This window comes from Babesia microti, chromosome IV (assembly GCF_000691945.2).
Source record: "Babesia microti strain RI chromosome IV, complete genome".
Taxonomy (NCBI): Eukaryota; Apicomplexa; class Aconoidasida; order Piroplasmida; family Babesiidae; genus Babesia; species Babesia microti.
In genome coordinates, this window is record NC_034969.1 from 759,615 (window position 1) to 774,081 (window position 14,467).

General features: G+C 36.9%; 6 protein-coding genes and 2 non-coding genes across 8 annotated transcripts; 5 read left to right on the forward strand and 3 right to left on the reverse strand.

The window, feature by feature from the left end:
- Positions 1-133: 133 nt before the first annotated feature.
- On the reverse strand, positions 134-3,292 carry BmR1_04g06825 (Protein kinase domain; the record flags this gene model as incomplete). Its single annotated transcript, XM_021482550.1, has 9 exons — positions 134-312; positions 387-477; positions 499-687; positions 708-756; positions 778-859; positions 1,178-1,950; positions 2,231-2,538; positions 2,561-2,721; positions 2,743-3,292. The coding sequence occupies 9 exons, from the start codon at positions 3,290-3,292 to the stop codon at positions 134-136; spliced, it is 2,382 nt and encodes a 793-aa protein (XP_021337767.1).
- Positions 3,386-4,999, forward strand: BmR1_04g06830 (tryptophanyl-tRNA synthetase; the record flags this gene model as incomplete). Its single annotated transcript, XM_012794516.1, has 6 exons — positions 3,386-3,568; positions 3,589-3,883; positions 3,905-3,978; positions 3,999-4,159; positions 4,210-4,343; positions 4,707-4,999. 6 exons carry the CDS (start codon positions 3,386-3,388, stop codon positions 4,997-4,999), a joined length of 1,140 nt encoding a protein of 379 aa, XP_012649970.1.
- Positions 5,000-5,139: 140 nt separating this feature from the next.
- BmR1_04g06835 (hypothetical protein) lies at positions 5,140-6,207 on the reverse strand (the record flags this gene model as incomplete). The annotated part of the gene is made up of 1 exon (XM_012794517.1): positions 5,140-6,207. The coding sequence occupies one exon, from the start codon at positions 6,205-6,207 to the stop codon at positions 5,140-5,142; it is 1,068 nt and encodes a 355-aa protein (XP_012649971.1).
- An 868-nt stretch (positions 6,208-7,075) lies between these two features.
- Positions 7,076-10,096, reverse strand: BmR1_04g06840 (hypothetical protein; the record flags this gene model as incomplete). Its single annotated transcript, XM_012794518.1, has 1 exon — positions 7,076-10,096. The coding sequence occupies one exon, from the start codon at positions 10,094-10,096 to the stop codon at positions 7,076-7,078; it is 3,021 nt and encodes a 1,006-aa protein (XP_012649972.1).
- On the forward strand, positions 10,218-12,651 carry BmR1_04g06845 (Coronin-6; the record flags this gene model as incomplete). The annotated part of the gene is made up of 5 exons (XM_021482552.1): positions 10,218-10,242; positions 10,264-10,355; positions 10,637-10,724; positions 11,076-12,086; positions 12,236-12,651. 5 exons carry the CDS (start codon positions 10,218-10,220, stop codon positions 12,649-12,651), a joined length of 1,632 nt encoding a protein of 543 aa, XP_021337768.1.
- Positions 13,105-13,184, forward strand: BmR1_04g06846. The gene has a single exon. It is a non-coding gene; the product is annotated as a tRNA-Leu (tRNA).
- A 131-nt stretch (positions 13,185-13,315) lies between these two features.
- Positions 13,316-13,395, forward strand: BmR1_04g06847. The gene has a single exon. It is a non-coding gene; the product is annotated as a tRNA-Leu (tRNA).
- On the forward strand, positions 14,021-14,467 carry BmR1_04g06855 (large subunit ribosomal protein L26e; the record flags this gene model as incomplete). The annotated part of the gene is made up of 2 exons (XM_021482553.1): positions 14,021-14,036; positions 14,058-14,467. 2 exons carry the CDS (start codon positions 14,021-14,023, stop codon positions 14,465-14,467), a joined length of 426 nt encoding a protein of 141 aa, XP_021337188.1.

The window sequence follows — 14,467 nt, forward strand, 5'->3', positions numbered from 1 at the left end:
TCATGCTCCTTATTATGTATTGGACATATTAATTATCTATTGATTTAACCATTTCCAATACAATTCGAATTTTGGTGAAAACGTCATAAAGTTTATTATTTATATAGCAACAAATTATTCTGATGATAATTATTTATTGTGATTTTTTGATGCGATTCTTGATAATAGGTGACTGAAGTGCCTCTTCAATGCTATACCTGGTATCAGGGTTAAATTCCAACAATTTTTCGATAAGTAATTTGCAATCATTTGATATTTGTTGAAAAGATGAGGGGAAGTGTACACCTTTCAGTGATTCATTGTATATTTGTTCTGAATGAGTCAAATATATAGTATGTTTAATAAACCAGTCCCATTGCTAGTTTATTACATAGTGTAAAAATTACCGGAAAGTGTGCCACTCAAACTAGTTGCCCCAAAAGGACGAGTACAAAACAACATCTCGTACAAAATACAACCCACGGCCCACATGTCAATCTACATAACGCATTGACTTGCCTTATCCGTTAATAGAAGAGGTGGCATATTTTGGAAGTTGGCCAACAAACATTCTGGAGGTTGGTACCATAAAGTGCCACCTCCAGTCCAAATTGTGTTGGTAGAATCAAGGGATACCATTTGAGAGAGTCCAAAATCTGCCAGTTTGATAATCCCCTTATGAAAAAGTATGTTGCCTGGCTTCAAATCCTGTGTGAATCTATACTTACACAATGGTGTACTCTACCCTGTGGCAAATGCTTCATGTACAGTAACCCCCTAAATTAGCATTGTGCCAACTCTAGTATTTGCGAGGTCCAAATGATAGCCAATTCCTCTGATACAGGTCCGTGGACTTTTATATAACGATCGAGGTCTCCATCTGAAATTAAACAATATTGTTATAAAAAATTGAAAATATGTAGACCTTTAATATTAAATAATTAATAAATTAACTGTCAATAATATTCAAATAACAATTAATTTAATGAGTTACAGATAAATTAGTTAATCACATTATTAATGTAATATTTTGTATAAAATTTGATATATTGTAGTCACTTTAATATAATATATACTACTCAACCAAATAAAATATATGTAATATATAAATATATTCTGCAAACAACCATCGCAGACATTGTTTCTTATTGCAAATAGTTTTTTTTGAAAATTTTACAACATAGTTTAGTGGACTTACCCTCACATAACTCGAGTATGGTAGCTAACATGTTGTCACCCATTTCGAAGCAGGCCTTCATATCAACAATATGCTGATGGGTACGGCAGGATTTGTGAATATCAATCTCATTCTTTACACGCATAACCACATTCCCCCGTTCAGTCAACTCCATGTCGGGAGATAATATGTGTAACTTTGCAGCATGTACAGTGAGGGTAATTGGATCAAAAACTTCCCAAACCTCAGCAAAGCCACCTTTACCAAGCATATTCAACAATCTATAACCTCTTTTTAGAGGAGGGAAACAATTCCATTTTGAGTTGCGTTCTGCCCAGTGTAATTTCAATTTCTTGTACAAGGCGCACCTTCCACTGTCTAACTTCCGTTTTAATTCATATAATTCATTGTTAGAATCTATTATTTGCTGTACCATAGCTTCCAATTTCTTACCATCAAGGCCATCATTAAAAGCAGTAAGTGTGGCCCGTAAAATGATCATGAGACGAATCTCAGCGTATACACAAGTAGTGTAAAGCGTACCATCTCTGAAACTATCCTGACTAGGTGGTATTGTGGGTCTGGTGTCATCCGTCTCATTTAGCCATGAAAGCTGTGATAGAAACGTATGAAACGGGTACGAATGGCCACGGCCATGAGAGAAAATATGATCTGATAATTCCTTTAGTATGGAAGCGTATCCATCTAGTTCCCCTTGTTCTTCCATCTTGCGATACATTTTACGACGTATGCCTTGATTTTCGTCATAGCCATGTGGAACAGAATCGTCAAAACTACATTAGATATTACAGGTGGTATTTGTTATAAACATTTAACTTTAGAAAAGAATTGGTGTATAAGAGCAAAAATATGCAAAATATTGCAAATTTGGCATATCTTTTTATACATTTTATTATTAATTGTGGTGTTAAAATATAATACAACCCATTAACATGATAATGCAAAAACATTAGACAAACATCACATGATACTTGTTACAATTTTAAAGCAATTCTCTATCTAGTGGCACCTGTAGGTGGATTAAGGATAAAAAATTTTAATGTAATGTGATACCTATTTGAATGATCATCTTCAGTATGCTCGTTTTTACGGAGAGGAAAAGGATTTGTTGTATGGTAATCATTAACAGTAGTAATGGTGGTGTGATCCGCCAGTGCAGTATCTCCATTGGCTGTTTGTTTCACAATTCTTTTATTTTTCTGGTTCATTTTAGAGATAAAGTCTCGACGACCGTAGATCTTTTCCTCGATGAACAACTCGCATTCAGACATTCTCCTTTCGCATTCTTTAGCCTCAGCTAGCATTTCAAAAAAGTACCTAGACATTCTGGAAGCCTTCTGTTTCAAAAGAGTTGTTGATCTCTACGAATAAGCTGTGACTTACTTGCTTTCTGGCAAGGTATGCGTACATATCTGAAAGATCAGATTCCAATTTTTCAAAATTACTTGACTCTGAAAGTGTCCAAGAACGGTTATTTTGTTTGCAAGTTTGCGGAAATATATCTTGAAGCTGTCTAGCATATTCCTTCAGTTTATTTTGATTATCTAAATAATTAGTTTTTTTACTGAAAACGTGTGGCTTCAACTTTTCCCATAGATGAAAGAACAATGCATTACGTTTCCACTGGTGCAAGAATGATAATTGCCTCCGTTTTTCTAAAAGTACTTGTATATCTTCATTTCCCTGGATTACGCTTTTAGTCAAGCGTTCAGGAGTAATCTCTAATTTTGATAATTCTCCCGAACAGACGATTAGAGTTTTCCCATGAGTCAATACTCGTGGAGGTCCTATTCCATAATCTATAAAACCTTGAAATGTTACATGGCATGTTTTTTGCATTATTTCATCATCTTGTGTTTGATATTCTTCAAATGAATTATGTTTGTTAAGCTTGGTTAGAGTTATGAGGGGTGAGTGGGTTTGTGACGGTAAGTATGGTTGTTTGAAGTCTGCAATGTGTTGAAATATGATATTAGAGGGGAAGTTGTTGTTGAATTGAAAAACCAACTCAAGATTTTCTACTAGTTCTGGAGAAGGGAACCAGGGGGGAGGTTCATGGAAAGTATTTAAATTTGTATCTAGTAACACTAGTGTGCAATTATTGTCTAAATCCATGGTATGAGTGTTTATTTGGCCGTTTGTTGGACTTATGTATATAATTGCAGCACTTATTGTTGTGTGGTACACATGACAATTGTGTAGGTATGTATGTATAGGCCTTACCACATAATCACAATTTGCATATTAAATATCCATAGTGCAGTTGATTTTTCAGCATGTTTCATAGGAAAATTGTCAAAATATTCAACTTATGCCAAACACATCGATAAATGTTGTTTAAAGCGAGAGGAATCTTTACCTGTTACAGAAACTATCATTTCTGGAGTACAAGTAATCATCTAATCATTTAGCCCTCAGGGAAACTCCATTTGGGCAATTATTTTGGTTGTATTTATCCGTGTTTGAAGGCACAGGAAAATCGCAAAAAAATTAACTTCATGATAGCCAATCTACACTCCATTACCAGCGCTAAAAATCTCCTGGAAATTGCCCAGAATTCAGACGTATTGAGCATAAGCAAACAGGCACTAGCAATAAGTCTGGCATGTGGTCTAAATCCATCAGAAGGCACTCGATTTTTTTACCAATCGCAAATAGCCAATATATTGAAATTGAACTGGATCATAGCATGTCTAGTCTCAGCAAGTCACTAAAAAATATATATAGATAAGATACAGGGGCTTTTGCGTCTAAGGAATGCAAAATTCATATCGTTAGGATTAGTGTGTTATCCAGTCCTAGTAATTAAAAGCTGATATAGATGTCATCTGATATATTGAGTATAAGGGCCACCAAAGTTATTGCCAATAAGGATCAAACCCCTCATGTTGAATTAGCAAGATTTATCGCCAAAAAGTTGAATTCATTTTTGGGTAAAGAATTTTTTCCACTAACCGAAATAGATACTTCAGAATCGAGCAGGTATTAATTCATTCTATTGTTATTTGTTGTAACAGATTGTACTGACTTAGCATCATGTCCCTATCTAAGCCTACGGAAAAAATGTCGAAATGCGAAACAGATGAGCATTCCAGAATTGATTTACTAGATCCACCTGAAGTGGTTTTTAGTAAGATTAGAGACTCGGTCACTGATTCTGTGAGAGGTAGAGATTATATTTTGATGTTTTTTCATTGTTTATATTAAAATTTATATTTTTAAAAATTTTTTGTCAAAATAATTATATATTTCAATATTACATTGAATAATTGTAAATCTATTAAATTAAATGGATTAATTCATTCCATTTAATTGGTAAACCATTAGATTTTATTAAATTAATACAAACTTTATTATAAAAACAAAAGTTATTTCCTATATATTTATACCAATATTTACATTATTTTAATGCTTTAATATCCAAAATACACAATTAAATGGGTTCATTTGATTTCAATTTCAATATGTATATATATCAGTAAAGTCGACACTATATGTTTTGGTTTAGTTCGATTATATATTTATACAGGGTTGTCAATTGAACCGGAAAAGCGACCGGGTGTCACAAATCTGATTAGAATTTACAGCAAATGTAGTGGTATAGCACAGGATACGGCAATTCGTGACTTTTCCGATGCGGGATTCATCGAATTCAAGCGCTCAGTTGCAGAAGTAGTTATTGAGTTCCTAAGACCAATTCAGCAAAGATACAATGAAATTATTAAGGATAGTCAATATTTGGATAAGGTAGCTAATGATGGGGTGGAGCACATAAATTCAATTTCTGATGAAGTGATCAAAGTTTTCGATTGGTTGTTCTAATATGTTTCATCATATTTGTAAGTAATGTATCAATTAAAAATACAAAATTATGTATCAATATTACCAAATTAATTTATCACGGCTATACTAATTATATTACAAAGATTTACTCTAGTAAATTATGAAAGAAATGGTTTATATCATAAATCGTTACCAGTAGGTGGACTGGTAATATTTTTAAGTCGAGCTAGGAGGTGCGATGTGAAAGAGAGCTTCCTCGGGTCACACAGCAGACTAAAGGAATAGGAATGGGAAAAAATAGCCGTTGGATCCAAGTTGTTCTCGAAAACTGCGTCATTGCATACATCTTTAAAACTGGATTGTTCTGCCTCTATCTTTGGTAGGGAAATGACTAACTTTGGACATATGTTGAGCATCGATTCGCATTTTCTAACTGTATACTCCTGGAAACTATTGGTTTGGTCCTTTAACCCATCTCCTTCAGTGTTAGAATGTAAACCATTTATATTTTGTATATCGTCTATGAAGGGGATGCTTGTTGTAAGAGGGGTGAATGAAAAGGCAGTATCATCATGTGTTGTAGTAGTTAATTTATTGTTTACATAAGAAGATTGTGTTATTTTTTGAAGTTTTTCGGGTATTTCGTATTGTTCAATCTTTTGATAATTTTCACATGGATTCTCGCACTTGTAGTCACCAACTGCGTAATTATAATCGCACATTTCCGTGGAGTCGGGTCTCTTTGAAATTGCATCTGTAGATTCTTCCCGGAGTGATTTTTCCCTTTTTTGGCTACGCGATTTCTTCTTTGCAATACCCTTTACCCATTTATTTTCCCCAACTATATCAGAGGTAAAAGTGGTAATTGTACTTGCGAGGGTGGCTCCACTGGCATTGCCAATACCAGTGATATCCCGCTTATAAGAGTAATTCCAATCACCGTCTTGGCAATCAGAATGTATATTCTGGTTCAATCTTGTAGGTTCAGTTTTGATGATGGTGGTATCTATGCTGAAATCAGTAGTGCTGTCGCTAGTATTGTTGATAGTGCTGGCACGAGAGTTTGATGACGATTTAGTGGGAGAATGGTCAGACCAACTCTTAGAATGATTAGGAGCCTTAGATTTTTCATCTGAATTTTGGCGTTTAATTTCTCTAGAATCTAATTTGGCAAACATTCGTTCGTAGTACTTGATCTTCCGCATCTCCCGAGCACTCAATTGAGGGTCGAAACCAAAATCAGCCATTTTCAGTTTTGTACTAAATAACCCATTTTAATATGCTTGTAACGGCCTCGCAAACATTGCATTATTAGTGCGCAAACATTCCTTATGTCGTTAGGTAATGGGGTTGCGGCACCGGGTAACAAATTTCATCCAACTTTTCTACAAGTTGACAATGGCACTATATATATAATTATTTAATATTATAGGCAATTTGTATTGTTAACTTGATTATCCTTCTTTACTAATATTATTAGCCAATCTAATTACATATGTTACACTAAAAATGCCCTACACAAGTACGACCATTATGTGAGTTTTAAACATTTTACAATTTTAAAACAATTTCCATATAAAATTGTTAAACAAATTCTAGCAGACCATCCACTGTGTATTATATGCCAACACAAAATGATTTGTATGATATGAATGATCGCAAATTTTATTTATATGGGTTTTATCATAAACATTTAGCCCTAATATCTATTACCTGCACAAGCTTAACTTCTACATCATGCCACCATCCCTACTATAACGGCGTGGCGGCACTATCTATGGTTGTGGAACATATATCCTATCTTTGAATATGCAAATGCGTAGGATACAAATAGTGCTGAAGGGATGCCTGTATGCTAGATTTAAGTAAATTACGATATCTTTATGCCTTTCCGATCGCATGGCGATTGGCGCCCTGGGCGTCCACCTACTATCGGAATATCACCCCTACTCAAACTGCCTGCTAACGATGAATAAAACTGGCGGTTACTATCTAGTGATATAAAATTAAAGTGGTTCCAGTATACAGGTACATGTCGCGCCCGTATGATCGAGCGTTGGAGTTAAATGCTGTTATAGCAACGAAAGCGAAATAAAAATCAGCGGATATATATATCTAAGCCCGGATGAAAACGCCAGAATCTTTAGCTGTTTCCTTAAACTTCTGCTGTACTACATTCCAGTCTACAATAGACACTACATTAAACTCCTTAATCCCGTCTTTGATCTTGTAGTCAATCCTCTTGGAGCTTTCTCCCGGTTTAACTGACACGTGTATATTTCCTGCGATAAATTTACCAATTACAAAATCGTTGGAAGAGCTTTTGAATGTGCCATGCGATTCTCTTCCACCATCTGCATTATTTACTCTAGACACGTGTTCAGGTAGCTTTGACGCATTCAAATTCAAATCTACCCTGTATAGTAACTTGGACATAGGATTAAAAAAGGATGCATTGTTGGGGAAGGAATAGGCCATGTTGTAGGAGTACTTTACTCTGCTATTCATGTGCCCATGTGCACCAACACTATTCGTCACGGTGTAACCTATAGGTTCACGCGGCTTCACCTGATTAAAGATTTGTTCATCTGCACGCGAATAAAACTGATAGGTCAGGATGGTAGACCTATTTCCCTTGATATATTGGTAGGTAACAGTTGTATCCCCGCCGGCTGTTAAACTGGGTAACACCATAACACGCTTATTTCGCAGATTAGGATGCAGTGCCATTTCATTGGGCCCAAATCGGATCTTTATCTCTGGTCCATCGTTCTTAAATAGGTATATAATTTTACGGTCAATCTTCTTGAAGGTGTAAAAACCGTCTAACGACTCGGCCCCGATGCTAGTATTATTTAACACATCTAGGACTTTCCCTTTAGGCCTGCCGTAATGGTACGAATGGTCCGCCATCAAAGGATGATCAATGATAAACTCATCCAACTTATATGCATCCCTAACCAGCATGAAGCCATTTTTATCATTTTCACGGTATACCTCAAACGCCGTAGACAGCCCGTCTGTTTTGAAAAGAATTATACTTCGAGGCACAGAAGAAAACAAAACCTCGACGTGGTAAAGCTTGAAATTACCTGTGATGGAATGTTCAAAGGAATCGAACCTTATTATCTTTATGGATTTAGTCCTAAACTCATCTAGGGACTCGTAGTAAAAACTCACATTCTTGTTGTCGCTAGAGTTTTTCTTTTGCGCCATACCCAATGGAATAGGAAATTTGTCCAGATTTAGAACAGAACCTGGCCACAAATCCCATACATTGTCTAAGATCGGGGCATCCACCAATTCTATAGATGTTGGCAATTTTGATGCGTCCAGATACTTAGAAGAGTATGAAATGTGAGCAAATGAAGGTTCTGGTGGAATCTCTTCAATCTTCTGAACAAATCCTCTTTGATTTGATTTCTTTATATAATAAAGCACCTTCCATCTATTGCCCTCAGTTGAAAGTAAGGCCAAACGCACCAACTTGACCCCGATTGTTGATTTGATACAGATGTGAATCTCTTTGGCCATGATCCTTTCATGTAAGACATCTTGGCCCATTTTGATTACACTTGCATTCGGCTCTAAGGTGTAGTAGCAGTATATGTTACCAAAATTTTTTATCTTAAAGGTTTTGGATAGTGTACCGGTGTCTAAAATGTCAATTTCCCTCTCTTTGACGCTTAAGACGTCGGGATCTAGCAAATCGATATTTTCGTCCTTCCCCTGCGCTACATTGTCATTATTATCAACATGGGATAAGGCGGACGATGAGGATATATCGCCAAGATCACTTAACACCGAATTTGTGTTTTTAGAAATTGTCACAGCGCTCTTCCATAACATGTTATTCTTTTCGTAATTTACAGACCCATCTGGCAATAATTCAAAGATTTTGCTGATTTTCCTGTCGTCTTTCATCACAGACTCTATTGTCAGCTTCTTTTTATCGTCAATGTACTCCAGGCGCACCGACCGCTTCACCTCGCCCTTTAATGGCGCAACCTTTAACACTCCACAGAACACATCGCCAATTGTTAGCTCGTCGCTATCTATGCTAAAATTTTCTCCATTATCCTTAAATGTAGAGCTAATGCGAGTGTCCCAATTTTCGATTTTGTCCAGGTACAACGGGACCCTGCCTCCATTTCCCACATTCATGTGATATTGTTTTTTGTTTGAAACATCTGTTGTAACTGGCCTAGTAAGCCCTATTAGTGACTTTGTGGGATTGGTGTCATAATCTGTTTTACTGAATTCATGTCCAGGGCCAATGACGGAGCCTGCTCTGGGGACAGTTGCCGGTAGGGAAGAAGTGGGTTCAGATTCAGGCGCAGATGGAGTTGTATTTTGTGCTAAAATAACCGCACCTGGATCCTTGTCTACATTACTAATAGTATCGGTTGTTTTAGTTTCGTCAGCATTGATATTTGTTACTTCTGTTTCTCCTTTAGGTTTGTCTTGTGAGGTTCCATCTAGAGGCGAATGTTCGGTATCTGCCTTTGGTGGATCAATTTTCATTTCACCTGTCTTGTTATCCGCAGTAATATCTCCCCTATCACTTGTAGTACCTCTATCCACATCAACATTAATACCAGTAGTGGTTTTAATTGGCGCGGATATATTTTGCGGCGTTTGGTCAGTGCTGGAGATAAAATTGATATCGAGAAAGTTAGACTTTGATGTAAATTCAAATTGTCCCTTGTCATTTATTGCAAAGGACAACTCATTCAATTTATTTCCTCCATTCGTGCTAACATAAATATCTACACTTTTAGAGGGTGTTCTTACATTCCACAACTGCTTAATAGCTTCATTTTGTGACGGCTTGACCAAAGAGTTGCCCAGTTTTACATAGTCAATATTTCTTTCAGGTTGATTGTTCCCATTGGACTTTAAAGAGAAGCGGTCGCATTCCTTTATGTTAGAACTAATGTGCCGGTGGTTAAAATCCTTTTTAACATCTTCACTTTCTATTCCAATAGGGAATATTTCATACTCTCTGCCATCCACACAAACAATAACACCATCAACAATTTCGGAGGAGCTAATCACATCTATTTGATCCGAGAGATGTGGTAAGAGAAACAGCGATAAGCTAATAAACAACGAGTGTAATAACAGATTCTGCATTCATTACTTAATAACTAGTGTGGGGGCGGTGCACAGTACACTGCATTAGCTTTCTCTATAGCCATTCTAGCTTTGAGTCGCAAAAATGTGCTAGCTGGTGTGGATAGTCAGATAGTTTGGGATGGCCAAAATTAAAAATGTTTTTGGTATGTCAATCTGTCACTTAGGGGAACCATGGAAAGAGGTGTATGCGGATATCCGTATCAGTCCGCGCGCAACCAGCACTTCTGGGATTGCATGTAGTCACAACAAGATCGCGGTAAGTTTCCTAGGAATGATTATGTTTCTTGTGTACTAAACATACTTTTTAACCTATAAAAATCTTAACCTATATAAAATATACTTGTCTTATATAACCCCCATACTGGCCTATATGTCGTCACTGAGTGGCTTAACTACGATACTAGTGATGTATGGTATAAATATAAAGTTTTTGAAAATTTTTATTTTTGGGACTACATAATAGGGCTATATTTTTGAATAATTTAATTGATATGCTCTAGTTTACACTTGACCAAATTGTTATATCCGGTAATCTAGTTCCCTTGGGATGTGGTATCAGGTGGACTCGTGGGCGTTATAAACCTTAACAAGTATGGCAAGAAACTTCCAATACTAAAGCTCAAAGGTAGGTTATTGAAAATTGAGCTTCTGCAATTTTGCCATATATACAATTTCTTTTTGTAGTATATTAAATTGATATATAAGTTGCAAATATCATAAATGTGTAAGCGGTAACTGTTCAAAGTTATATATAAAATGGGGCATTCAATAAATTATCACATTATTAGGGCTATGAGAAATTAATTGTATTCATTTGATACATTAAAAGTTAAATCAAACTTTTAAATTAAAAAATCAATGTCAATTTTTAATCTTACAGTCATCAATTACGATCGGTAAATTTTATTTCCTGTCTAACATTACACATTCATATTTATATACGTTGCAACAACCATTTTCAGTCTAAATAACTTAGGCCACAAAGCTGGAATTCAAGACCTAGAGTTTAACTACTTCAATTTCAATATACTAGCCACAGCATCCGATGACTCTACCATTCTAATATGGGAAATACCGGATTTTACTACATCCCAGGAAATTTCACAGCCTGTGGCAAAACTTTCAGGACATGCTAGAAAGGTTTTGTGTTCAACCTGGAATCCCATTGCAGACTTCATTCTCGCCTCTTGTTCTAGTGACTCAAATGTCTGCTTTTGGAACGTATCAGCTGAGGCTAAGACTAGTAGTAGTAAGGTAACAGGCAACATTTCCAATTGTAAATGGCATGCCAATGGCAGTATATTGGTCGTAGGGTGTAAAGAGGGCAATGTTACAGTAATTGATACGAGAGGCAATGAGAATACGGAATTTTCGGCCCATGAATCATCCAAGGCCACAATGGTAACTTCTTTGGATGGACCTGGGGGAAATATTGATTACATAGTTACCACCGGTTTCCTTGGAAACCAAGTAAGGCAGGTGAAATTGTGGGATCTGCGTAGGACGGATAACTGCGTCAAGGAGATTGTTTTGGACAGCTCTCCCTCGCCATTTATTCCAACTTTTGACGATAACCTGGGCATTCTTACTTTGACTGCCAAGGGAGATTCAACAGTGCGCTGCTTTAACTTTTACGGTGGGGATATCATCAAAAATGGGGAACTCAAATCCAAGGCGTCAATCAAATCTTTCGCTTGGGCTCCCAAAATAGTTTGCAACCAAGATAAATGTGAGCTAGGGCGATTTTTGGCAAACGAAGATTTTAAATTGATTCAGCCAATTAGTCTGTTGGTGTCTAGGAGGAGTGCCGATGGTCATTCGGAGCTGTATCCACACATATCATCTTTCACCCCTCGTGTCACCTCCTACGAATGGGCCGAAGGGAAAAGGGCGGAAAGAATCGTTATTCCCCACGACCCGTCCATCGGACTCACCGAATTGTTCTGTAAATTTACCAAGGGCGTCCCCATAAAACGCGAAGTCATCGGTAAGTTTATGTACTTTGTCGTTCGTGAATAATTGTGTTGGCATTTATGTGATATGTGGTGTGGTGTATACAACTAACACAAGTATAAATACTAAGTGAATGTTATGTTGGTCTATGGATTTAATAGTCTGCTTGAATAACTAACATAGAGGGCGAGTCAACATCCCCGGTTGCTTCAATGCAAGAGCCTTTGGGTGTAGCACAGGGTTCGATTTCAACCCAGGCCTCAGATATAAAAGTGGAAGGTGTTCCATCCCATACCACTGATATGGCTAATTCGCCAATCAAACGGGGGTTCGTAGACAAATCGTATTCCAGTCCATTGAGTTCAAACGTTCCGCCTCCAGTCAGCACAGCGCCTACGGCCACCATTAGCTACCCTTCAATCACGAATGCAGAAGTTACTGGTAGCCCACATGTGCATAAGGAACTGGCAATGCTTCTGAGCCAGGTATCCGAGAAACTCCTGATATTGGACCAGAAGATCCAAGCAGATATCGATGCATCCAATGTTAAGAACGATCTTAAGGGTATCGTAAATGCGATTAACAATTATCTAAAATGATCTTGTTGTCCATTTTTATTTACATTCGAACACAATTTGCGTTAGTAGTGTTTTGCAATTTTACTCGATGACGCTTCGCCAATTATACACGAATTAACACAGTATTTGTTTGTAATTTATTTTCATGCATTTTATGTAATTGCACGACTAGTACTCTGTTTAGTCATTTTCTGGGGGGTGTGTGGGTTGTGTTATATATGTTAGCAAGTTGTTATCATGATTTAGAGGTGGCCTAAAACATGAATATGTGTACGACAATTTATTACATTGTGTAAATAGCTTGTGGCTTATGGTCGTTAAATTTGTAAATAGCAAAAGTTGGCAAGTGAATATTCCGTTGATTTTGCGATAAATAAGGCATACTAGAGTGGGTATAGTTTTTATATGTGCTGCGAAATGTAAATTGTGAATATAGTATTTGATATGTGACTGGAATTTATGTGGCCGTTTCTAGGCAGGATGGCCGAGTGGTCTAAGGCGCAGCGTTAAGGCCGCTGTCCGAAAGGGCGTGGGTTCGAACCCCACTCCTGTCACTAACCATTTTACATACAAATTTATTAATTCATCAATATCAATCCTAATCGATTGTTGTATTTAATGCTCAAAAAGAGAATTTCTGAATGTGGTATTTGATATGTGACTGGAATTTATGTGGCTGCTTCTAGGCAGGATGGCCGAGTGGTCTAAGGCGCAGCGTTTAGGCCGCTGTCCGAAAGGGCGTGGGTTCGAACCCCACTCCTGTCAAAATAATATTTACACCGTTTTTCATACATTTTTATTATACTTACATATATATCTCCTATGGCTAACCAAATCTCCATACATATTCTATTTTCTCCTTCCAGCTCAATTGTATGAGATTCCACGCATAGATACTAGGATTATTTAGTTATATACACGCCACAATACATCTAAATCAATATTGAAATGGCATTAAACTGTGCGAGCGCAGTAGTGCCAGTCTACTGCCCAAAAGTAGAAATATAAAACACAGAGCTGTCAACAATCGTGATTATGAAGCAATTCTAGTGTACATGGATATCTGATAGAGTTTAGAATATTTTTAACGAACTAATTAATCAACCAAACTAATAAAAATGCACTTGCGCGATCAAACACTACGGTGAACACCCCAGCAAATAGATTCGGTTGCATAACTTGCGGTAATCGGGGCTTAAGCAATGAAATTCTAGTGGTTGAAGTTTTGAAACTAATTATTGATAAATGTACATAGAGGATGTTGACAATTTTTGAAAATGCAATTTTAGTGTCTAAACATAATTAGTATCATCCCCACATAATAACTCACAGACCATTCTTGTATTTCGTAGTCACTCATATAACTATAAACTACCATCGATTATTTACTATGAAATACGATAAGAGTAAGTCAATCATTCATTTAGAAGTTACCAGCTCTAGGCGTAAACAGAGAAAGGCTCATTTTTCTGCCCCGTCGCATAAACGTAGAATCATTATGAGTGCACCCTTGTCTAAGGAATTGAGGGAGAAGTACAAAGTAAGGTCACTCCCTGTGCGTAAACATGATGAAGTTATGATTGTCAGGGGTCAATACCACGATGGTGAAGGCAAAGTAACTCAAGTCTATCGTAAAAAGTGGTGTATCTATGTAGAAAGGGTTACTAGAGACAAGGAGAATGGTGAAAGTATACCTGTGGGAATCCACCCTTCGAAGGTTGTGATCACTAGAATTCGTCTAGACAAGGATAGGAGGAAGTTGCTAGAACGCAAGGCCCACCCGTCTACCAAGGGTAAATACACCGAAAAGGACGTATCTATGAAGGTAGATACTTGA